Source organism: Otolemur garnettii, unplaced genomic scaffold (assembly GCF_000181295.1).
Source record: "Otolemur garnettii isolate 467f Iridium unplaced genomic scaffold, OtoGar3 scaffold00226, whole genome shotgun sequence".
Lineage (NCBI taxonomy): Eukaryota > Metazoa > Chordata > Mammalia > Primates > Galagidae > Otolemur > Otolemur garnettii.
Window position 1 is genome coordinate 1,064,248 of NW_003852621.1, and position 23,971 is coordinate 1,088,218.

The 23,971-nt window shown below is 50.0% G+C and overlaps 2 protein-coding genes across 3 annotated transcripts; one reads left to right on the forward strand and one right to left on the reverse strand.

Annotated features, from left to right (window-relative positions):
* Positions 1-3,639: 3,639 nt before the first annotated feature.
* MRPL36 (mitochondrial ribosomal protein L36) lies at positions 3,640-4,617 on the reverse strand. 2 transcript variants are annotated; one of them, XM_003802027.3, is made up of 2 exons: positions 4,527-4,617; positions 3,640-4,153 (listed from the first exon to the last, which is right to left on the reverse strand). In XM_003802027.3, exons 1-2 carry the CDS (start codon positions 4,610-4,612, stop codon positions 3,850-3,852), a joined length of 390 nt encoding a protein of 129 aa, XP_003802075.2. In that variant the 5' UTR covers positions 4,613-4,617; the 3' UTR covers positions 3,640-3,849. The 2 variants fall into 2 exon arrangements, with proteins under 2 accessions (XP_003802075.2, XP_012668314.2); XM_012812860.2 differs by having other exon boundaries at positions 3,640-4,225.
* A 1,997-nt stretch (positions 4,618-6,614) lies between these two features.
* NDUFS6 (NADH:ubiquinone oxidoreductase subunit S6) lies at positions 6,615-20,424 on the forward strand. The gene is made up of 4 exons (XM_003802018.3): positions 6,615-6,774; positions 7,427-7,480; positions 19,110-19,232; positions 20,236-20,424. Exons 1-4 carry the CDS (start codon positions 6,643-6,645, stop codon positions 20,299-20,301), a joined length of 375 nt encoding a protein of 124 aa, XP_003802066.1. The 5' UTR covers positions 6,615-6,642; the 3' UTR covers positions 20,302-20,424.
* Positions 20,425-23,971: the final 3,547 nt, after the last annotated feature.

The following is a 23,971-nucleotide window of genomic DNA, read 5'->3' on the forward strand; positions in this document are numbered from 1 at the left end:
GGAGCGTTCCTATATATAGTCGGGTCTGCAGGGGAGCCCCTGCTGGGTAGAGTGCTGTGGTGTCATCATAGCTCTAACTCTTGGGCTCAAGTGATCATCTTGCCTCAGTCTCCCAAGAAGCTGTGACTACAGGTGCCCATCACAACGTTCAGCTAGTTTTTCTGTTTTTAGTAGAGACGCAGTCTCACTCTTTCTTGCTCCTGCTGGTTTCACAGGATATCACCTCAGAAAAGAAGCTGAGCTAGTTATGTTAAGCTCCCCTTCTACCCTAACAAAGGGGAGGTGGAGTGTGCCATCCTGTCTGAGCCAGCCTCCTTGCAGGCAGCCCCTGGAAGCAGCTCTCATGCAGGTGGCAGGGCTCAGGTCCAGAAGGCTGCCCTCCTGGGCTGAGTCCTGGACCAGGGTTCCCTCTGTTCCAAGGCCTGGGAGCTCAGACGCTGGGACGGCTCTGAATATGCTGTGAGGTGCTTGGTGAATCTGATCAGGGAGACCATGGTGTCAGTCCTGGCTACAGTCAAAAGGAAAGCCAGGGCCCCTGGCTGGTGGAGATGGAGCTCTGGAGGCTGCTTTGCTTTTCTGTTGTGTTGTCAAATTGCTCAAATTCTTTCCCGAAAGCATAGTGTTAACAAATGTTTGTTTTTCTTCCAGGTATCAATATAAAAGTGATATATAAATGTAACTCCTCAAAAAAAAATTAAGATCCATATAAGTGAATCTCCCATTTCATCCCCATCTTGCCTATCCTCCCCTCTGGAAGTAAAATCAATCGCTATTTTGGCTTGTGTTGCTCCAGAACTTTTCTTACAAAGTCATTTATATATTTTTGCTTGGGAAAATATGTATGTAGATTTGTGTTCAGTTTTCACATAAATTAAAACATACTTTGCACATGCTATGCAACTTTGTATATTTAATATTCAGAAATAAGACTTGGCTTGAGTTCTGAGATAGCTCACAGAGGGTCACCTGGTTGTCCTGGGAGGTCTGTGTAACAGTGGGCCCAGACATCTACCTATCACTGAACAATTATTTCCAGACAAATCTGGTGTTACACTCCCTGGCCCACAACCCAGTGCCAGAGATGCTGGCGGGACCCTCTGGCAGGCCCAGTCAGCCAAGGCTTAAGTTGTCAATTTGCAATCTTGGTCTTAAGGGCTGGGCGCTCTGACTGAGGGGGGACAACCTGTTTATAGTGGGGCTGATCATTTGATGCCACATTGATTTGCTGGATGGCTATCTGCAGGCCAGGCCCTATGGAGAATGCTGAGTACACAAATGTGACTGAGAAACAGACCCTGCCCCAGCCCTGGTCTGAGCCTGCTCAAGTGCAACAGTAAAACACCACAGCCCTGGTGCCCCAAAACAGGGGAAGCTGGGAGCCCCAGGTGGAGCGTCAGCTGACTCAATCTGTGGTGCTGGCCACTGCTCCTGGCTCTTGCCCTGCCCTCATAGGGCAGATGGGGCAGGAAGCTCCCAGGTTCCTTTAATAAGGCCCTGACCCCATTGTGAAGGGCCAACCCCCGCAACTGGATCACCCACTTCACCAAACCTTCACATTGAGGATTGGGCTTCAACGCACGAGTTTGGGGGACACAATCATTTAGCTCTTTGGGTTCTCAAGAGTCCCGAGGGAAGGCACAGTAGTGATCAATCCCCTTAAACATGAGGCCTCCACAGACTTGTCTTACCCAAAGCCTGGCGCTGAGGCGGGAACAGGGTCAATACTCAGACCCAGCAGTCTCTCCATCCTGTCATGGTCCCCAACACTGCCACTCGGACACTCCTAAGCTCTTGTCTTCACCTGCGGAGGTGCTTATGCAGGACAGCTTTCTACAGTCCCAAGTGATCTTTAACCACGAGTGATGAGAACTTGAAGGTAAAGGGCCCAACCTCCTCTTCCCCTTATGGGACCTCTGGGCACATTCCACATATCCTGTGTCTGAAAAGCTCTCCACCCTCCTGACTCCTGTTGGGATTCTGAGGTAGCTTCCCAGATGACCTGCAGTCCAGTCCTGACCACAAGGTGCACCCCAGTGGGATGGGAAGCATGAATCCTGTTTCATGGTGGGAAAACACAGTGTGCAGGTGTATGCCTTGAGGAAAAAGCACCCTCTCCTCTTGCTGAGGCCAGATGCACAGTGGACTTCCCAGGAGGACACGACTTTGACAGGCATCTTTGTGCATGCACAACTCTTCATTAAAGAACAGCCAAGCAAGGGCTTCCTTGCTGCTGCTGGGCAGAAGGCTCCTCAAAGCTCCCGGGTCCCTTTCCTTTTAGGCAACAACCCCCACCCTCTCCACATGGGTCAGATGCCTGTGGGCTGTAGAAACCCTGGACATAGCTGTGGAGGCCTGAGTTCTTGCCCTGTAGTAGCCATGGCTGTCTGCTATCAGGCCAGGAGGGCACAGCTGTGGAGGCCTGAGCTCTCACCCTGCAGTAGCCATGGCTGTCTGCTATCTGGCCGGGAGGGCTTATTCTTCTGTTAGGGTTCTTGCACAGGCCTCCTCACAATGTTAGGAACTCCTTTTCTGAATGGGTAGGTAAGTCCCCTTGGCCAGGAGCAAGCAATGACATGTAAAATATCACCCCTACATTTAAGCATTTGCTCTGGGCTGGACTGGACCCCTCTGCCCCCAAATTCATGAGTTGAAGTTCTACCCTCAGGACCTCAGCACAGACTGTATTTGGAGACAGGGTCTTTAGTGAGGCAACAAAGGTAAAGTGAGGTCATTGGGGTGGGATCTAATCCAACAGGACGGGACCCTTATAGAGACTGGGACTCACAGGCACATGGAGGCAAAGCCCCATAAGGACAGAGGGAGATGGTGAGTGTCCACATGCCAGGAAAAGGGGAACCAGCCCAGCTGACACCTTCATCTGACTTTTGGCCTCCAAGACTAAATGAACATTTTTTTTTTGACTAAACCTCGACTCGAGGTGCTTGGTTGGGGCAACCCAGACCAAGGCAGCAGCCCCAAGTGGTGCACTGACAACTTCCTGAGAGCCACTCCTGGTGACCCAAGGCGTAGGGTTAGCTCAACTCCTGACACTGGTGACCAGAACAGACCGACCCACCCCAGCCCTCCTCCCTGTGGGAGCAGTCTTCAAACTTGTAGGTGTTGCCATCACCCAGCAGGAGCCTGCTCCCCCAGGCCCTATCTGGGTTCACCCAAGGGACTTGCTGCACCAGGAGAGCAGTGGAACTAAGGTTTTTAAATTTCTATACTGAGTCATAGGAAGCCTTGACTCAGTGTCCTCCTGAGTCTCTGGGGAAGCTCCTCTGAGTAGTGCAGGCCAGTGATCAGGTCTGCAGGAGGTGCCTCATAGAACAAGCAGCACCAGGGCCATCAGGAGAGTGGATCTTTCTTTGGTGCCATCATGGGGGTGGATCCTGCAGCCAGTACCATGTAGACCACAAACTGCTCAGCTGAGCCCTTCCCAAACTCCTCACAAAATTGTGAGCAATGTATTGTGGTGATTTAAGCCCCCCAGTTTGGGGTAGATTATCATGCAACACAGGAGACCTAGACTGTCACCATTTCTTCACAGAGGCCCCGAGGATCCTCACACACAGTTAACGAATAACTGCCCTGGTCCTATGCAGTACCTACCTGCAGGCAAAGCTCAGGCACAGTGAATTAAACTATTCAGACGATGTCTTTAATGAAAAAGTGTTTTTAACTGGCAAATAAACTAACTATAAAGGCACATCAAAACCGAAGAGAGTAGTAACATTTAGGGCACTCCCTAAGTAAGAGTCCTGGCGTCTTCACTCTTGCTCAGGTACAACCATATTCTCAAAGACTCGAGCCGTGGTAACCTTGCGCATTACTCTTGAGGGGAGGAAGCTACATCTGCCTCTGCTTGTGTCTGGGATTGGTTTTGCAGTAGATGAACCACCGCCCCCGCCTCTTCACCAGGTAGCAGTCCTTGCAGCGCTTCTTGAGGACGCCCTTGGTCTTGAAGCCCAGTGCGGGCTGCAGGCAGGGCAAGGGGCCGCGCAGGAGCAGAGACCCCGCACCTCGGAGCGGACCGGCCAGGAGCATAGAGAAGGCGGGAGGGTTCGCGGCGCGGGAACTGAGACGGAGCAAGGGGCTCACGACTGAGGCCACCATCCTCCGCACCAACAGCGTTGTCATGTCGCGGCCAAGTCTGCGGGGAGAAGGGCTGTCACATCCGCTCTGCACCTCGCCCACGGGGCCGCCCGTGCTGGCCCACCGACACCTGGGAAGAGGGCCAGGGGCGCTGCAAGTTTCAGCCGGCAGGACCCGAACCCGGAGTGGGGACGGCCTCACCTGGGACCACCGGGTGCGAACGCGTCGCACTTGAGCCCACAGCCCACCCGTCAGGACCCAGGCACTCGTGCAGTCCTGCTGACCCAGGCCCGCAGGCCCTGCCAGGGTCTCTGGACTCCCGCGCTCGGCACACACTCCTCCGACCGTGGCCTGCAGTTCCGGGGTAACCGGCCCCGCCCTCCGGTCCCGGCAGCCCCACCCTCGCCGCCGCGCGGGCCCCGCACCCCTACCTTCGGGACGCCCTGGACCCCTGACCTAGTAGTAAGGAGCCCAGATACACAGCAACACCGAGCACTGCGCCTGCGCACGCGGGCATGGAGGCCTTCGCCTCCAGGAAGAAAGATGGCGGCGAGAAAATCACGTGACAAGCCCCCCCCCGCGCGGAGAGCGAGGCGCATGCGTGCTTGCGTTGGTGGCCTTATTCCCAACCCTGCCTGCTTCCGCTGGGTGAAGAGGAAGAAGGGGAATTTCAAAAGTGGAAACGCAAATGGTTACCCAGAATGAAAAAGATTCAACCAATTAGACCTCACACAAAACAGACAAAACCATTTTTTAAGAGTACATCTTGGGAGAAATGTATCGTGTTAAAAGGAAAAACTCAAATGCTGTAAGACAAAATGGTTTATTCTGAGCTGAGTATGTGGGAACAGGGCAGGAGCCAACCCATGAATCCTTGAGCAGTTGGTCCCAAGATGGTCCCTTAGTTTGGTTTTTGACATTTCATAGAGGTAGGAATTGCAAATAGAGTCATCAATCAACACATTGATTTGCCCCCCAAAGGCCGGACATCTTGAAGTGGGACAGGGATACAGGTTACAGGATGGTTTAAAGATTCTTTGATTGTAATTGGTTAAAGAACTAAAGCTTTATCTAAAGGCTCAAAACATTTTAAGTTAAAGAATCTATTGAAGATAAGACACAAGATAGCAACTCAGGTGAACTATAAGCAAAGTGATGGCTTGCAGGTAATTTACTTTTACCCTGCATAGCTTTAGGTCCTGCTAATAATTTAGTATCTTATTGCCACAACAAACCAAGCACCTCTTATCTCTATTTCAACATTAATGCTGGTCAGTTGTTGAGTCTAAATTACAAAAGAAAGGAGGTATAAAAAGGTCTCTTCCCTTTGTGGTCAGGACTTCAGCTTTAAGGTTTTTCTGGGCTATCCTTGACCAAGAGCAGTCTGTTCAGTTGGCAAGGGGTTTGGGTTTTCTTTTAGTTATAATTGACTGTTGGAAAGATGGGGAAATAGACAATGGTCCCAATTGGTTACAACTACCTTTTTTCTTTCTCCGTTGTAGAAAAGTTCAAACATACAGGGAAACCAGGAAGAATTTTACAGTGAACACCCATATATCCACCGCTTAGATTCTACGATGAATTGAATTATACTTGCATTTCAGGTATCTATCAGGGAACCCATCCCTCTTACTTTTTTTATACGTGTCAGTGAGCTGCAGACCTGGCTACATCTGTTTCTCCTTGCACACAGCTATCTCAGAGCCCACTTCTGCACCTGCCCAGGTGGACACAGGGTGGGGCCCCGGAGAAATCTGCTCTGATCACTAGGTCTGCTGAGACATCTTTCCGTTTCCAGGAGGTCTTTATGTGCATGCTTGTTTCATGTAGACTTTATCCCTCTTCTGTATCACCTTCCCAACTTCCCATCTATCTCTAGAGTTTTGTTCATGGAGTCATCTAGTTGTCAGGCTCCAGCCACAGCAGAGAAAAGGCCGATGCTGGACCGTCAAGCGGGGAATTGTTCCCAGTTTGGGCTGAATTGCCAGCTGGGATTTTACCAGGCAGCTGTGAACAAAATGAGCCCTTTTAGAAACTGTATTTACACGCTGGGGAGAAGCAATTGTAGTTTTACTGGTTGCTCTGTTGCAGGAAGCATTTGAGGGGGGAATACTCAACCACACGTGAATGAACAGATCCAGTGCACTTAAGTTTCTTCTGTAAAACAATCAACCCCTTCACCCAATAGATATTTGACATTTAAACGTCTCAGGATTATCGATTACCATAAGAATATAAACAATGTCTCCCTCAGTTTATCTTCCTCCCTGTCTTCCTCCCACAAAAGAATCACAGGGCAGCAAACACACGCGGAAGATCGCACACGCACTAGAAAGCCCTATACGGCCGGCTACGGCCAGAGTCTGCACATTCCAGTCCGATCACACTGCGCATGCGCACACTCCAGTCCAGTTCCCCCACCCCCGCCCTCCGCCCCGCCCCGCGCAGAGCGAAATAAGTCCCGAGAGCGCGGGCGCCGTCGGAAGCCGCGCGCCTGCGTCTGCGTGAGGCGCTGCGTTGTGCCGGGTCAAAGGTCAGCCGCGCAACATGGCGGCGGCTGCGACCTTCTGCCGGCTGCTGGGTCCGGCCGGCACGGTGGCCCAGAGTCTGCCCAGGGGCGCCAGGTGTTTTGGGGTGCGGACCTCGCCGACCGGGGAGAAGGTCACGCACACTGGCCAGGTAACGTCTGGACTTGGCACCCGAGCCGCGGAGAGGGGCGACCTGGAGGTGCCGGTACCCTGGAGGTACCCTCTGGGTCTGCGCCTCGTCCTGCGCGGGTCGCGGCCCGCCTGGGCCTCCCTCGCAGTCTCATCCGGTGAGACGCTCACCCCGTGGATGCCGCCTGTCCGGACGGCGATGATCCCAGCGCCATGGCCGGCAGACGCTGAGCCGGGTGTCCCCAGAGGGCTCCCCGCGGCCGTCTGCTCCACCAGTGCTTTGACTGCGTGATGTCGAATAATAACCTTTAACAACCCGAGGAGTCTGTTGTAGTCTAGGGCAGGAGGTATCTGTATACTAATACGTGTGTGAAGGAAGGCAGGGATGGGGTCGGCCTCCGTCAGGATTTGTCTCTTTTCCGCCCTACCTTCCCGGGCCACCTCTCAGCGCTACCCAGACTTCTGTCTTTGAGTTGATATTACCATCCCTTATCACTGCTGGTATCTTGCTGAAAAATGTCCCTAATGACACACTGACCCTCATGTGTTTTGATTAATTATCGGTGGCCTAAAAGTTAAGAAAAACACTTTTTTTGTAATACTTATTGATTTTAAGTGACTACTTTTAGAATAAAGCTCTAAAAATAATATTTGGTATTTTTCCTTCCCCCTAGGTTTATGATGATAAAGACTACAGAAAAATTAGATTTGTAGGTCGTCAGAAAGAGGTAAGTAAATGATCTCGTAAAAGTGAGCTAAGCTTTAAGAACTTTTATGTAACTCACAAGAAATAAAAGATTCATGTATAAGATTTAAATTCTCCCCACATTTTGAGCACCCTAGAACTCTGAAGTTCTACAGTTTTTAGAAAGGCTAATTGTATCCATTTTTCGTTTTTATCCCTTGAAATACATAATAAATATTTTGCAGTTGTAGTTCTGGTTTATCTATAAATAGGAGTTTATCTTTGTCATTTTTGTGCTTTTTATACTCTTGAGACTCTGAGATTAAGGTAAATCATATCAACTTTTAAAACTCGCTTTTTAAACCATGTTTTAGGGTGTGTTTTTCATAGTTCTCAGAAAATCTATGAGGCTGTGTTTTTACTGGGACTTATACTGACAAACTGAAAATGGCACATGAATTATTCTTTTCTGAGTGGGTCTAACTACTCTACACTCTACAATGAAGATGAATTGAATCAGACAATCCGTGAGTGTGGCTACTGGGGAGAGAATGTCGAGATTAGAGTCCTGCCTAAATACGCCTGTTCTCTTCTCTAACTTCCTTTCTAATGCATATTGGGACCAGCTCCCAAATTCTTATTTCTCCTTGTTCCCTGAATTTGTTTATGTCCTTCATGGTCACCTACGGTTATTCTCTGTCCCACTCTGTCCCAATTCTGGCATCCTGTTGGTTCTTCTTGTTACACCTTTGCTGCCCTGTCCATTTTCCTCTGATCTTTGTTACATTATCCCTTCCAGTGTCTGTTTTCTCTGCTGACATTGGGGAGCTATAGGATACTCTAGAGAAGCTCACAGGGTCACAATTGTCTCGCTATAAATTCACTTTCTCAAAATCCAGCTGCTTCCCTGCTGTGTGGTCTGATGAGTGGGTGGCAGAGACATCTGTGTTCGGGTGACTGATGATTTGGCAGCACTGGGTGTTGGGTTGAGAAGGATTTTGGAGCCTGGTTCAGGGGAAGAATGCTATGATTGGCAGTGGTGCCTGCCAGCATCACAGAAGTAGAAGGGGCTTGTGTCTAGTGGGTTTGCCCCTCTGGTGGAGTGGAAGCCCTGCGGATATGCAGTCTGACAGGCTTGAGGTTGATTCATAGCCCCTGAAGTTTAGGATTCTCATTTGTAAGATGGAAGCCAAGGGAGTATTGTTTGTAGAATCATAAATCTCCAGTGAAGATTTACAACATAAATTGTGTAGTAAGAGTCAGCGTGTGGTAAGTCCTGCTCCTCTCCATTCTCAGAAACGCTGTCCTGTTTCTTCTTTGAGCTATTATTGTTCTTTTCAACATGGTATCTTTTCCACGTGCTGCTCTTTCCAACCCTGTAGCCTCGAGTTCCACCACAAGGGGCTCATGGCATGGGGGCGTCCTTCCTGTGCACAGACTGTCTCTAGTTGGTCCAGTACAGGGCAACGTGGGAACACCGTAAAAAGCAAACAGATCAGAGTTGCTGAAGCCAGTGAAGGTGGAGGCAGGAGAGGGCAGATGGTGCTGCTTTCCTGTCGTCTTTCTCGGGTGCTGACCTGGCTGTGACCCTTAGCACTCGGCTGGTTTGACCCCTCCAGTGCCTTTTCCTTATCCAGCTCCAGAGTGCCAGGGAACACCTGGTATTAATGTAAAGGCACAAGCCGTGTTTGTAATATCTGGTGTTTATCATGTTTGTAACAAAAATCTGGTGTTTAGTGCTGTTTTTAATAGTATTCGTTGGTTATAAGAGACTTTATATTTTTAGAACACCTTTAGTTTTATAGCAAAACTGAAGGTTGCAGGCTTTCTGGTAGACCCTCTCTCCCTAATGGTTTCTGCCATCACTGACATCTTGCTTTGTCTGCTGCCTTGGCCCAGCTGATGAAGCAGTATCAGTACATTGTTGTTGGCTCATTCCACAGTCCATATTGAAGTTCAAGTTCAATGTTGTATGGTCAGTGGGTTTGGACAGAGCATACTGACCTGTGTCTAGCAGGAAGGGTCATGCAGACTGGTTTCCCTACCCTGAGAACCCTCTATGCTCCACCGTGCCTCCTCCCTCCCCACACTCCTGGCATTCCTTGATATTCTTGTCTGTGTAGTTTTGTGTAGTAGTAAGGTAAGAAATAAACCAAATCTGAACTTAATCTGAAGAAGAAACTTAGCAAGAACCTAGGTAGTTGAGCCAGAAAAGGGGAAAGTATCTGTTCATGGCTGCTGCTGTGGTCTGCCTATGTCTGCAGAGTGGTCCCTGGACCCCGGCCTGTGACAGGAAGGGCATGCTGCCCATCTCCTACCCTGCACAGAAGGGGCCAGAGGTCAGGCCTGCCGTGGTCCTGGAGCAGGTCACACTCTGGGGCCACATGATTGAGCTGGAGGGCTGGAACTGACTTGAAAGTGACCAGCTAATTCTCTCTTGTTCACATAGAAATATTTTCATTATGTTTTAGTCATACATGTAAAATTAAAATGGAAGGGGTGATGTAGTGAGGAGTGGTAGTAATAGTGATGACAACCTAACAATGGCAGTGACGCCCCGGAGCTGGGCGATGCCGCTGGGAGCTGGGCGATGCCCCCAGGAGCGGGGTGAAGCCTCTAGGAGCTGGTTACTTGCTGGCATCAGTTGTCACATCTGGGTGTATCTGGCATGGGCTGTGAGCTGCCCTGCCTGGCTGTATGCAGACCCTGCTGCCCACTGTTGAGCTTTCTAAGTGCTGAGGTCTCAGCAGCACTTGGAGCTCAGTAGGTAGGGTGCTGGCCACATACACCGAGGCTGGCAGGTTCCAACCTGGCCTGGGCCAGCTAAAACAACAATGGTAACTGCAACAAAAAAAATAGCCAGGTGGGTGTTGTGGCCAGTGCCCATAGTCCCAACTACTTGGCAGGCTGAGGCAAGAGAATTGCTTAAGCCCCCAAGTGATTCTGTGAGCTGTGATTCTGTTGTTGTGAGCTGTGATGGCACAGCACTCTACTAAGGGCTACATAATGAGACTCTCAAAAAAAAAAAAAAATCAGTGCTGAGGTCTCAGTCTCGCAGGCTGGCAGTGCTGACTGTAGATGAGGAAGGTGCTGGGAGTGGGCCTTTCTGAGAGGCCACCAGGGAGTGTCAGCCAGACCGCAGCAGTCCTCATCACAGACAGGCAGGCCTCATTTTTAGTTTTTGAAAAGAAACAGAAACATAGAATGACAGGAGGCTAGGATGTGCTAAGCAGCCTCTGACCTGCCCTTCCCCACTGTGTCAGGGTTATGACACAGCCAGGACAAGTCCTTACGTCCAGACGTTGGCCATGTTGACGCACGCCCCCTCCCACATAACCCATGACAGGGCATCCGTACAGGTTGGAGATGCATTCTCAGCATTTTTACAACTTTCTTAGATCCCTGGCCTGGCAGAGGTGAGTTTAGTTGTGACCCTCTGACTGCACTTGCCTGGCCTCTCTGTTCTTTGGTAGTGGCCTTAAAGTGCGTCCCAGCAGCAGGCTTAGGAGAGGCCTCACGTGGTGCTGGTCTGCTGACTGGGGTTTGTTGTGTCGTTAATGTGAGTGCCACAGATTTTGTTAGTGGGAATAATTAACTGGGAGTAGTGCTCAGAGACAGGAAAAAAAATGCCAAAGAGTTCTCAGGGGCTTAGGCCCCCCACAAACAAGAAAGCAGGTGTTGGTGAGTGTGTGAGAAATGAGAACCCTGTGTGTTGCTGGTGGGACTGAAAAATGGTGCAGCCACTGAAAAAGACAGGACGAGATCCCTCCAGGAGTGAGGAATGTAACGCTACCTGATCCAGCAATGTCACTTTTCGGTATATACCCAGAAGAATTGGAAGAAAAGGAGACTGGTATATCCATGTTCACAGCAGCAGAACATGGAGGCAGCCCAGGGTCCTCTGACAGGAGAGTAGGTGAGCGAGGTGTGGTCTGTCCACACAGAATGGGTGAACCTGGATGAGGGAGTTATGCTCTGAGATAAGACAGTCACAAAGGGGCAAATACTGAATGATTCCACTCACATGAGGTGCCAGAGTAGTTAAATTCATAGAGACAGAAAGGCGATGGCTCTGGGGGTCTGTTGAGGGAGGGGAGTTAGCATTTCATGGGGATGGAGCTTCAGCTGGGGTGGTGACTGTCCAGAGGTGGAGGAGGTTTCTGCACAGCAGTGTGACTATGTGAGGCCACTGGTCTGTGCTCTTAGCAGTGGTTACTATGGTAAATTTTATATATGTGGATTTCAGTACAATAAGAAAATCGAGGAGGGGAGCAGCTTCGGGCCCTTGTGGAGAATTGACCAGAGGTTCTTTTCAGAGGCCCTGGTGGCCGGTGCTTGCTCGTTCTTGCTTCTCCGAGGAGGCGATCAGGCAGACCGCACAGGTGGTAGAGCCGCTCAGACTGCGGGCGCAGAGGCTGGTGGAGCACGTTGGTTGTCACCTGGCTGAGGACTCACTCCCGGGATCTGTCAGCAGATGTCTGTCATTAATGTTAAAAGTACTTGATGTTCTTATAATTGAGCTGAGCCTTTATTTTGAACTTAAAAAGTTCCATTAATAGGGTGACTTTTACAGAATGTGGGGTACTTAACTGGGTTGTCATTTCCTTTTTGCACTGGTTTTGATATATCACAGAATTTTATGTTTTTTCTTTAAGAGACTTAATCTAAGAGACTTAATCTCAGTTTGACATAAAGAAACGAACTTTTCATGGGAACTGTCAGTCCCCAAAATGTGTGAGTTATAAAGAGAACGGTCACTGACAAATGAATTAAATCAAATTGTGTTTGTGCCCAAACCACTCGGTCATTTAGGAGGGCAGTTGGAAAGGTGGTGTCCTGTTTGTACATTGGGGATGTGTGAGAGTCCGGATCACAGGAGTAAGATGGCCAGCGTGAGGGCCACGCTCGCGCTTAGACAGTCCTGTGTGTTCTTTGTGTCACTTGGAGGGTCCTGCGTCCCGTGTATCCTGTGTGCCACTTGGAGGGTCCTTTGTCCCATGTGTCTTGTGTGTCACATGTAGAGTCCTGCATCCTGCGTGTCCTATGTGCCACTTTCAGAGTCCTATGTGTCCTGTGTGTCAATTGCAGAGTCTTGTGTGTCCTGTGTGCCACTTGGAGAGTCTTTGCGTGGCCTGTGTGTCATTTGCAGAGTCCTAGGTCCTGTGTCGGCTCTTCTGCCCCTAACTTCTAGTCAAATCCAGCTGTGCTTCTCCCTCCCCAGCCCCTCCCCGGGAGGAAGCGGCAGCACAGGGTGGGCTGGAGCACAGGGTGGGCTGTGTCCTGTGTGGCTCTTTGTGTTCTGTGTGATGAGTCCTGGACTAGACATCGGTGATGGGCAGCAGGGTCGCCCTGGAGCTGTGCACGGTAAGTGATTGGAGGGCACCTGTGTCAGTCAGTCACCAGTGTCAAGGCGTCAGCTGCCCTTCCTGCGGGGAGGTGGCCGGGTTCTGGCTGCCGTGATTTGGGGCCTGGCAGTTTGTTAGTGCGGCCTGCATGACACGTTGTCTCCTAGGCAGACACCGTCTTATTTACACCATAAGGCTTCATTTGTATGGTTAGCTGCCTCGCCAGCAGCAGAGTGACAGACCATCCCTAGCTCCACAGCTGCTGTAAGGTGCTACCTCAGGGGCAGCTGGGCTGTCAGCTACAGCTCTGTGTTTCACAATTGTAGAAGAGCCTGGGGACCTGCCGCTAGTGGTGGTGTGATGTGGCTTCATTTTCCACTGACCTCCTGCTGTGTCCTGGAAGTAGATCTTAGGGGAAAGCTTTATAAAATGGTAATCTCTGACAGAGCCACTTACAAATAAACCTTTCTGAAATGTCTGTGTCTGCAAGAGCGATCCATGAGGGAAAAGCTCTGCCCTCCGGATTCCCTGTGGCTTCGTGGCTGGGGATTGGGCCTCTGGTCCCCAGAAGTGGGAGGTGGTTGTGTGTCTCGCTGCCGTTTTCCACTCTGGTGAGGTCAAGGGTGTGCCCCAGGGGGGTTGTGCCTGAGAGCCAGTGTTGGACACAGGCCTTTGCTGCTAAGGCCAGGCATGTGTGCAGTGGGTGGCTGCGAGCCAGCAGGTGACTTCAGAAAGGAAGACGTCGGGTGGGGGGATTGTGGGAGTGAGTGCCCATTACTGGGCTTTGGGCACACAGGGTGTGGAGATGGGGCCTCCCCTGCACTTGCAGACATGGGTGCTGCCCCCTGCACAGTTTGCTAGCTTAGGCATCATAAAATACTTTGTTTGCCAAGCCAGGATGTTTAATCACATTAAAAAAATAAGCTTTATGAAGTAGAGGGAAGGGCATAACTCCCTCTTCCCGTGGGTCCAAACACTCAGTACTTGTAACCCAGCTGATCCTCATGATGGCAAATCTAGCTTCAGCTCTGCCAACACCCTGGCCCCACCGGCCCCGGGTAATCTTGGAGCAGTTTTTTGATACCATGCCATTGAATCTTCTGAATTTATTGGTGTGTAAGTTGACCCTTGGACAGCATGGGCCTGAACTGTGCAGGTCCACTTGTGGGGAGCTGCTGCAGCCTCTGCCACCCTGAGACAGCAAGTGCCCCTGCCCCCACCCCGTGGGGGACACGGAGCGAGGACCTTTGTGATGTTCCCTTTATAGTAAATCTGTTTCTCCTCATGATTTTCTCGTAGCATTTTCTTTTCTCTAGCTTATTTTACTGTAAGAATGCCATGTATAATCAGTGCCTATAACGCTGAGCTAATCAACTTTTGTGTCATCAGTAAGCCTCCCTGGTCAGCCGTGGGCTGTTAGTGGTTGTGTTTTGGAGAGTTCAGAGTCACGGATGGATTCTTACCTGTGCCAGTGGCAGGGTCTCCAGCCCAAACGTTAATGGGTCAGTTGTACCTTCAAAGATACTAATGTGACAGCAGCATCATTATTACACCTGAAAAATCAGTGATTCCTTTAAACATGTAGGTGATGCTAAATATTTTTGACTGTGTGAAATTGTAAAAAAAAGTTCCAGCTTTACGTGGTGTTCACTTAAGTTCCCTGTGCGCCACTGTTGAGGGTCTCTTACGTCTGTAGGTTCCTAATGGTTCCTCCCAACTCCTTTCCCTGTTTCTTTTTTTCCTTTTTAGAATTTACTTGTTAAAGAACCCAGGTCACATCCAGTTGTCCTCAGCTGGTTTGTTGCCTCTTCCCTTCGTGTGGTTGGATGTGTCTGCTGTGCCTGCCTGTTGTCAGGTGAGCCGGGCGTCACGGCCACCTGTTGGGCAAGTGAGGCTCGTCATGGCCCAGCAGAGTGTGCTGAGTCTGCTGTATGGACAGTGCTGCTGATGTCCAGATGCGTGTGGCAGGTGGTTGACTCTGGTTGTGATTAGAGACACTGGCGGTTTACATAAGGGGTTATAAGCAATGATATTCTGTTATTTTATTAACTTGAATATTTGCATAAAAAGAGACCTTAGTTACCCTGAGGTAAAGTTTCTGTAGGAAAATCAGAAGATATACTCGATTCTTCACCTTATTTATCAGACTTTAAGGTAATGAGTGATATCTCTGTTTGTTTGTGCTTCTGTTATAACAGAATGCCCAACACTGGTAATTGTAAGGAACAGTGATTCATTTCTTATGTTTCCAAGGTCAGGGGCCTCCCTCTGGCCAGGGTCTTCCTGCAGTGTCATCCGCCTGCAGAAAGCTGAGGGCAGGAGCAGAGGGGGACGGAACTCACCCTTTACCAGCAGCTCTCCTGAGACAGTGACCTGCTCACCTCTTGAAGGCCCATCTTTCAAACTGAGCTTGGGGGCCACATAAGACCATTCACCTCTAGGGGAATTGATAAGGTTTTTTTTTTTTCCTTGGTCTGGTCTAAAGTACCATGGCGTCATAACTCATAGCAACCTGAAACTCCTGGGATCAAGTGACCTTCTTGCCTTAGCCTCCTGAGTAGCTAGGACTACAGGTGCCAGCCACCATGCCTGGATAATTTTTCTGTTTTTTTTTTTTTTTTTTTGAGACAAAGCCTCAAGCTGTTCTGGCTAGAGTGCTGTGCCATCACAGCTCACAGCAACCTCCAACTCCTGGGCTCAAGCGAGTCTCCTGCCTCTGCCTCCCAAGCAACTGGAACCACAGGTGCCTGCCACAACGCGTGGCTATTTTTTGGTTGTAGCCATCATTGTTTGGTGGACCTGGTGTGGATTTGAACCTGCCACCTTAGATGTATGTGGCTGGCGCCTTAGCCACTTGAGCCACAGGCGCTGAGCCAATTTTTCTGTTTTTTATAGAGGTTGGGGTCTTATTCTTGCTCAGGCTGGTCTCAAACTCTTGGCCTCCAGCAGTCCTCCTGCCTCAGTCTCCAGAGTGTTGGGATTACAGGCGTGAGCTACCATGCCCTTCGGAGTCTCTAATGTATGTCTGTGAGTTCTGGGCTCAAGTCTCTGTCATGCTGCTGTTCTTTGTAGTATGACCCTGTTGACCTTGCAGTTCCCCATGTCCCATGTTGTCCCGTGGGAAGTTCCCCCAGTGACTGATCCCCTGACATGAACTTACTTGCCTTTCACACTTCCTTGCCTCTGTCACCCTGCAAGTCTGTGGGGGACATTTCCTGCCCTGCACCTGGAATCCTATCTTGAGAGAGCCCAGCCCTGTCGGTTCGAAGGGTGGCCACAGGGCGCTCACCGTTGTGGGGTTGGTCACTGTTACTCATCCTCTCCGTGGGCAGAGCAGGAAGGGACTGTGTGAAAATGAGACACTCCATGAGTGCGTGCTGCTCCCTCCAGGTTGAATTCAGCATTATGAGACCGTCACTTCACTGGTCGATCTCGCCTGTCTCCTTGTCCCCACACTGCAAGTCCTGGTTTTTCAAGAACAGCTCATTTCACTCTGGAAGTGGCCGTGTTCATGAGGAGTGTCCTTTTGGAGGTGTTGCTGCTGTCTATTTTAAAGTTACTTGCAATAGCTTAAGGCTTTTTGTTTATTTCTTAAAATTTTTCAGTTTTATAACTCAGAAAATGTAAGCATGGTTTCAAAGTCCGGTTTATAAAACGTCAGAGTCTGACTTCCCCCCTCCCTCACTGCTCCTTCCCACCTCACCCTGGTAACTTTCTAAAAGACTGTGCATCTGGCTTTGTTTAAGTAACCCTTGGAACGCCTCCCTCCTCCTCCTGCGTGGGTGACTGGGTCTTCCTGTGCTATGCGAACTGGGCAACGTGTCCTGTCCTAAGCACTGTGTCCCTGGGTGGCGTGTCCTGTGCTGTACGCGCTGTGTCCCTGGGCGGCGTGTCCTGTGCTATACGCGCTGTGTCCCTGGGTGGTGTGTCCTATGCTAAGTGCTGTGTCCCTGGGTGGCAGGTCCTGCCCTAAGTGCAGTGTCTCTGGGTGGCCTGTTCTGCTTTAAGTGCTGTGTCCTTGGGCGGCGTGTCCTGTGCTATACGAGCTGTGCCCCTGGGCAGCATGTCATGCCCTAAGTGCAGTGTCTCTGGGTGGAGTGTCCTGTGCTAAGGGCAGTATCCCTGGGCGGAGTGTCCTGCCCTCTGGACAGGGCTCGGAGACCTCTTCCCCTTGGAGCTGCATTGTGCTCCATGGTGGTTTCTGTCCTGGCCTGTTCAGCCTATTCCTGTCGGGGTACCTTTGTGTTGTGTTGGAGAGATAAGCCTGAGTTTCCAGCAAATGAAAACAAGGAGTCATATGGTCAGGGTGCTCCACGAAAGAATGTTTGGGCCAGAGAACCGTTCAGCAGACCAAGGGTGCTCCAGCCACACTTGCCATGAACGGGTAGCAGCTGTGAGCACCTGTGTGCCTGCAACACAGCAGTGTTTGGGGTGCAGAGAGTAGTGTGTGCAGGAAGGTGGGAGTAAGCTCAGGAAGGGACACCTGACCGCAGCATGGGGTGTGCCACCTGGGCAGGGCCTGAGTGAGGTCGCAGAGGGCAGATGGCCTCATCAGGAAGCTGACTCCCGACAGACACCAGATGTTATAGCCGGGTAAGTTTCCAAGTCCTCAGGTTAGAAAAAATAATGAGGTAAATCAAAACATAAGAAGGGATGATAAAAGCAGAGTTAATTAAGTAGAAAATATAGGTAGATGAATTAAGAAGTCAAAGTCCTGGTTTTGTGAGAAAATAAACCACAAATTGTTGATTATTAAGCCACATGACTAAAAAGGTGGGATATACAGATAACACACAGTGATCAGGGGAGCAGTCACTGGTGGGGAGGACATTCCAGTGTCGACACGTGTTTACATCGCACACTTGTGTGCAAATAAATTGGAACATTTAATGAAGTGGACAGTTCTTAGGAGAATACAGTTCACCAAAATTGATCCCAGTAAAGGTAGAAGGCTAACGCAGCCCAGTGTCCACTGGGGAGCATGTCCACTGGGGGAAGTGGGGAGCGTGACCAAGGGGTGACCTCAGGGGACACACGGTCCAGGTGGCTTCCCAGGGACACTCCACCAGGCCTGTAGGTCTGAGGTGACCCTGGTGCTCCATGACCTTTGTCAGAATGTAGAACAAGAAGGAAAACTCATGAGATTCTTTCTGTGACACAGAAGTAAAGATGGCACTTACATCTAATAAACACAGAGAAATGATATTCTGTATGTTGATGCAAAAATCCTGTGTAAGATGTCGGAGATCACCCCGGTACCACGGTGAGAGTTTATACCAGGAAATATGATACTCCTTAATAGATGAGGTAGACTGGGGTGGAAAGTCATACGATTATCTTCATAAATGCTGAAAAGGTTTCACAAAATTTAATACCCATTTCTAAATAGAAACCCTTGAGAAAATAGGAATTGATAGATACTTCCTAGATACTTTCTTGACATGGTAACGTGTGTTTGGACAGTTTTAAAACCTACATTATACCAAAAAATGACTAAAGACTTTCCCTGCAGTCAGAGGAAGGCATAGATGCCCACATCTGTAGTACTGCTTACTGAATTATAGGCAGAAGAATTAGAAAAAAGTAGTGAAATAGTATCTATTTGGAGGTAAAATGATATATATATAAAACCCCCTGAGAGTCAATGATAAAACTAACTCAAAAGAATTGGTGGAAGATGTAACGGGTGAGGAATTCGGAACACAGGCCGCAGACAGGAGAGTACACTTAGGGAGAGTCGGCAGCTGCCCTCTGACCCAGGGGCAGTGGGAAGGTGAATCTGACACCTCTGTGCTACATTTCCCAAGCTTGGTAGCCACGCCCAGGTCACGTGAAGTAATGTTCTTACAAGGTACACGCGGGAGCAAATGAGGGAAAAACCTGTGGGATGTGTATGCGGAAAGAGGGACAGATGGGACAGTAGCGCAGGAGACGGCAGGCCAGACAAGGCTGCTCCCAGTTGGAGGACGGTGGGGTGCTGTGCAGCAGAGAGAGGGACAGATAGGACAGGAGCTCAGGAGATGACACGCCGGACAAGGCTGCTCCCAGTCGGAGGACTGGACGGTGGTGGTGGGGGTTGCTGTGCATGTTCTGGGTCTTGTTCCCTTCTTGTAAGTTTGGACTTCTATCCAAGTGAAAACTAAACATGTGTGTGTGTACCTGCTTAAGATGAAACTCTGTATTTGACACCCTTTGATGATGATACTTAAGGGAAAGTTTACAACTAGGGCTGGGATGACAGTAGTGGGTCTGGGGGTCTTCTGCAGGTATTATGTGAAGTTAGCAGTTTTCATATTTGAGTCAGTTTTTCTTTTCTTTTTGTTCCAGGTGAATGAAAACTTTGCCATTGATTTGATAGCAGAGCAACCCGTGAGTGAAGTGGAGAGCCGGGTGATATCGTGTGATGGCGGCGGGGGTGCCCTGGGCCACCCCAAGGTGTACATAAACTTGGTGGGTAGCTGCTGGGCGTGCACATGGCGTGTGGCCTGCCTGTCCTCTGGGCTCATTTGGTCCCCTGCCCTCTCTGCCCAGTGTGCACACTGTTGGCACAGCCCCTCAGCTCAGCCAGGTTGCGGGACCTGGGGTAACAGCCTCTTCAGAGACATTTGTCGTCTGTGAACATGGGTACATGCTGAGCTGGACGGGCTCTGTCGCTCCTTCACCCTTCTCACTCCTGTAGGCGCACACGTTCCTCTGAACCAAACTCATTTAACTCCGGCTGCCATAGACTCCCCCAGACCTCGCAGCTTAAATAGGCATTTATTCTCTCTAGTCTTGAGGGCTGGACGTCTGAGCTCCAGGTATGGGCAGGGCTGGTTGTGCCAAGGCCTCCCCTGGTGTGTGGCCCACACCTCCCCCTGTCTCCCCACAGGCCATGCTCTGTACCCGTGTCCTCGTCCCCGCTCAGTGAGATTGCGTTAGGATGCCCCCTGTGACCTCATTTTTCCTCAGTCACCTCTTTACAGGTTCTGTCTTCAAATATAGTCACTTTTGCGGCTTAGGATGCTAACACGTGACTGGGGGGGGGGCACAATTTATCTTACAGTAGTGCCTATATAATCTTACCTACCTGTTGGTAAATGTCACAGGCCATGGAGAAGAGAGTGCAGGGGACCAAGCCGGAGCCCTGAGGTCGTGTGTGTGGAGGGTGGGGGTAGGGGCAGCAGCAGGCGCTCAGTGGGGCACCTGCTGTTCTGGGTGTTCTTACCGGGCCTGTGGCCAGGATGTGAGACCCAGGCAGGAGCCTGTGGCTGGGGCTTCTGTCCCACAGGCTGTACGGGTTGGGGTGGAGGCAGACGCGTCATTAGCTTAGGTGACGGTGTGTGTCTGTGGTGGCAGTGTTCTCGCTGACAGGTACTTCAAGTTTTATGCCTACTTTCTCCATGTGAACTGTCTCTGTGAGATTTATAGTAGACTATGGATATATGAGATCATTCCTTTTGACTTTTTTCAGGACAAAGAAACAAAAACTGGGACATGTGGGTATTGTGGACTCCAGTTCAAACAGCACCATCACTAGAGTGAGTTGCGCTCACAGGCCTCCGCATGTGCCTGGGGACGGCAGCCTGAAACAGTTTCTGGACCACCCGTTCTGGACCAGCATGTCCTGGTGTTGAATAAAGGGAGGTGCTGTGAAGGCTGATGTTGGTATGTTTCTTTATTTTGTAGAATGAGCGTCTGAAGGTGAATATTCCCTTAGACGTGAGACTTGGAGCCGCGTCTGTCCCCTGCAGTGTGACATGTGTGTGTGCTGTTCCCTGCATGCTGACCACGTGGGCTGCCCTAGGGTCACCTCTCACCTTGGGGCCATGCAGCAGCTGTCACTCAGGAGAGGGGTGTCTGCTGAGTTTGCACCACCTAGGGCACCCAGCAGGTGCAGTGATGGCTGTCCCTACTGGCTGTGCTTGCCCAGCTCTTACCGGTACACAAGACTCTCCTAGCTTAAAACCATGTTCACATGTAGGGCCTTCACTCAAGAGTGTGAAGTATCTGTTTGAAGGTATTGAAAGTCACATACTGGCCAAATTAAAGGCGATCTGCATTATTTAAAGGAATAAGGATTATAATGTAGACTGACACGAAAATAAACGGAGTCATGAGGGAAGGGATGGGAGGTTTTCTTGAAGGATCCAGGAGCCCAGTGAGTGGGCAAGTGGTGCTTCCAGAAGGCAGAAGTCATGAGACAGGGACAGTGGAGGCAGGAATTAAGCAAATGATAGAAATTTCCTGAGCTGAAGAAAACCCCAGAGATCACAGGGCACAGGAAGTACCCAGCAAATGGGTGAGAAAAGACACAACTGGGTGTGTTTTGGTTAAAAGAAAAAAAGGATTAAGCTCCAAACTTTAGAGTCTAGAACAGCAGTTCTCAACCTGTGGGTCATGACCTGCAGACACTGTATTAAAGGGTTGTGGCATTAGGAAGGTTGAAAACCACTGGTCTAGAGAAAAGGAAACTTTCGATTTCTAGACAAAAGAACACATCATCATATGAAGCTGTCAGAGCAGCAGCCCACGCCATCTTCCATGCTGGATGCCAAGAGCCCTGAGCACAGCTGCGTCAGAGTCGTCGTCTTGAGAGTGTCAGTGGATGGGCTGGTGGCCCCGAGCACAGCCCTCAGCGAGTGGCAGGGGCACTTACATAGAACTTACCCGATGTGGGCAGGGCTGTGCTTGATGTGGAATTTGGGGGATTCCTTCCTGTGTTTCTTAATGTTATTACAATAAATGTGTTAAACCTTTTCCCATATAAAAGTTTACATGGGGAAGTAATATTCTTACCTATGTAAAGGACTGTGAATCTCAGGAGGAATCCAGCATCACCCATGAAGTGAAGCATCTCAGCCTCCTTACTGTTTACAAAACCTTGAACTGTGGTATCTCTTGGTCTTTGGTCCCTGTCTTGGGTGCAGGCTCTGAAGTAGATGATGGGGCAGCAGTCAGCTCTCTAAGCCACTTACCCCAATGGTTCTCTGTCAAGGGCACCAGACATCCTGGCCCTTGGCCCTGTAGAGTGTCAATGTCCTCCCCCTGTGTCCCCAAGGCAGAGAGGGCAGGTTCTGAGCTGCTAAGCAGTGACACGTGTCATTTCCCCAGACACTGTGGGCTCAGGAGGCCCCTAGAAGTTGTTCTGGGGCTCTGCCAGCTTCTAGCAGGTGTGGCTCCCTTTGACCTTCTGTGGCCGTCCATGGCTGTGCTTGGCTGTGGCTGTGTTGCTTCAGATCTCTGCCTCAGTCTCTACACGGCCTTCACATGGCCCAACAGACACCAGCCTTTGGATTCGGTGCCCACCCTAGTACAGCATGACCTCATCTTAGCTAATCTCACAGAGACCTGATTTCCAAAGTCACATTCTGAGGTTCTTTGCAGACATGAATTTGGAGGACACTCCACACCCTCGTAGGACAGCGAGGTTCACAGTTCTCCCTTTTTTTTTTTTTTTTGAGATAGAGTCTCACTATTTTGCACTCAGTAAGTAGAGTACTGAGGCATCACAGCTCACAGCAACCTCAAACTCTTGGACTTAAGTGACTTGCTTGCCTCAGCCTCCCAAGTAGCTAGGACTACAGACACCCACCACAATGCCCAGTTATTTTTTATTTTATTTTTTTGTTGTTGTTGCATTTGTCATTGTTTTAACTGGCCCAGGCCAGGTTTGAACCCACCAGCCTTGGTGTATGTGGCTGCGACCCACCCACTTAGTTACGGGGGCCACCCCTCACTTTTGATGTAACCTTTCTCACTACACTTTCTCCAGTGGTCTAAGAATTGTGGGGTCACTGCTGGAGGCAAGGTGGGCAATTGGGCAGGAGGCTGGAGCTGCCTGGATGTGGCCAAGGCCTGCCTCGGGCCAGGTGAGACTACTTGGGGTCTTGTAAGGGCTCCAGCCGGGGAGGTGTGGACAGAGAGTGCTGTCCTCAAGTGTGGAGCTAGAAAGGATGTAGAGATTTTCCCCCTGTGAAAAAATTCCCGAATAAACCCAGAAACTTGGGTAATTTGCCTAAGAAAGTTAACAAGTTAATTGCCATTTACCAGTTAATCTTGAGACATAAAAATGCAAATAACTTCAATGGCCAGATGGGAGAAAATGAAAAGCTATTAAAATGTGAGCACTCACGCCTATGATTTATCCTATTAGGGTACGTGTGATTTTTGTCTAAAGGTCGAATATAAATGTCTTAACATAACAATTATGAGAAAGACACAATGGCTATGTTAGCCAGTTGGATGAGAGTTTTTCAAACTGTATATGGAAGCAACACACTGTATCCTATGATAGAATTAATGGACACAATTATGATCTAATAAATTTTTAAAAAAATGTGAGCACTTGAAAGCAGAAACTGGGTCCCAGTTTAGGTCTGCCTGCCTTCGGAGGTAAGAGGGGGTGTCCAGTGAGTGTCAGGGCTCTCAGAGAGGAGGTGTCTGGTGTGTGCCAGGGCTCTCAGTGCTTCACAGGGAGCCGAGTAATTAATTGTACCACAGGGAGAGGAGGGACAGTTGGAAAAATCTTACACTCCCTGGGGTGGGCTGTGTGCCCAGCCCTGCCTGCCAGCCAGCCTGGGAGGCCACACTCCTAGACTAGTTTTCAACTGAGAAGACAGGTGAAGCTTCTGTCCAGGTGTGCAGTTCTGGGAGCCCAGCAAGGAGCCCTTAGCCATCTGTCGGGACAGTCTTGGTGCACAGGCCCAGTGGGGGGACCTGACCCCGCCCACAAACTGTGGGACCAACTTTCCTTTGGTGTTGTTGAAGACCTAAGTAAAGAGCCACTACATGACTTGATGAAGAGGAATGTGTTACTCGTCAAAAGTAGCTGGTTTATGCAAATTGACCAAGGGCTTGACAAAAAATAGACAGTTTTATCCATGCCCACCTGTAGTATCATCACCTTGCAACACCTGTCTGCTCTGGCAGGTGTCTGCAGGCTTTCAACATCTCATGAGGCAGATGCCTGCAGATGGCCCCTGCCCTTAAAGCCAGTTGCTCACTGGCTCCCAGTGCAACCCAGCTGGGAGGACACACAGGACAGGTCCAGAGGGTGTGCATTGGCTGGGCACAGCGTATAGCCTGTGATGACAAGGCCGTGTTCTCCCAGATTCTGGAAATAGGCCTGGCCAGACTGTAGTTGTCACACCACTGGTCTGCGTCCATCACCAGCTGTAGGTGACCTGGCACGTGGAAGGGTGGGAATG

What these genes read in the sequence shown, in the direction of transcription:
- MRPL36 (XM_012812860.2), bottom strand. Translation starts at nt 4,612, where the DNA reads ATGCCCGCGTGCGCAGGCGCAGTGCTCGGTGTTGCTGTGTATCTGGGC. An exon ending in GGGTCCAGGGCGTCCCGAAG is followed by an intron (nt 4,226 to 4,526) that starts GTAGGGGTGCGG and finishes CCCTCTTCCCAG; the next exon opens with GTGTCGGTGGGCCAGCACGG.
- NDUFS6 (XM_003802018.3), top strand. Translation starts at nt 6,643, where the DNA reads ATGGCGGCGGCTGCGACCTTCTGCCGGCTGCTGGGTCCGGCCGGCACG. An exon ending in AGGTCACGCACACTGGCCAG is followed by an intron (nt 6,775 to 7,426) that starts GTAACGTCTGGA and finishes CCTTCCCCCTAG; the next exon opens with GTTTATGATGATAAAGACTA. An exon ending in CCAAGGTGTACATAAACTTG is followed by an intron (nt 19,233 to 20,235) that starts GTGGGTAGCTGC and finishes GACTTTTTTCAG; the next exon opens with GACAAAGAAACAAAAACTGG.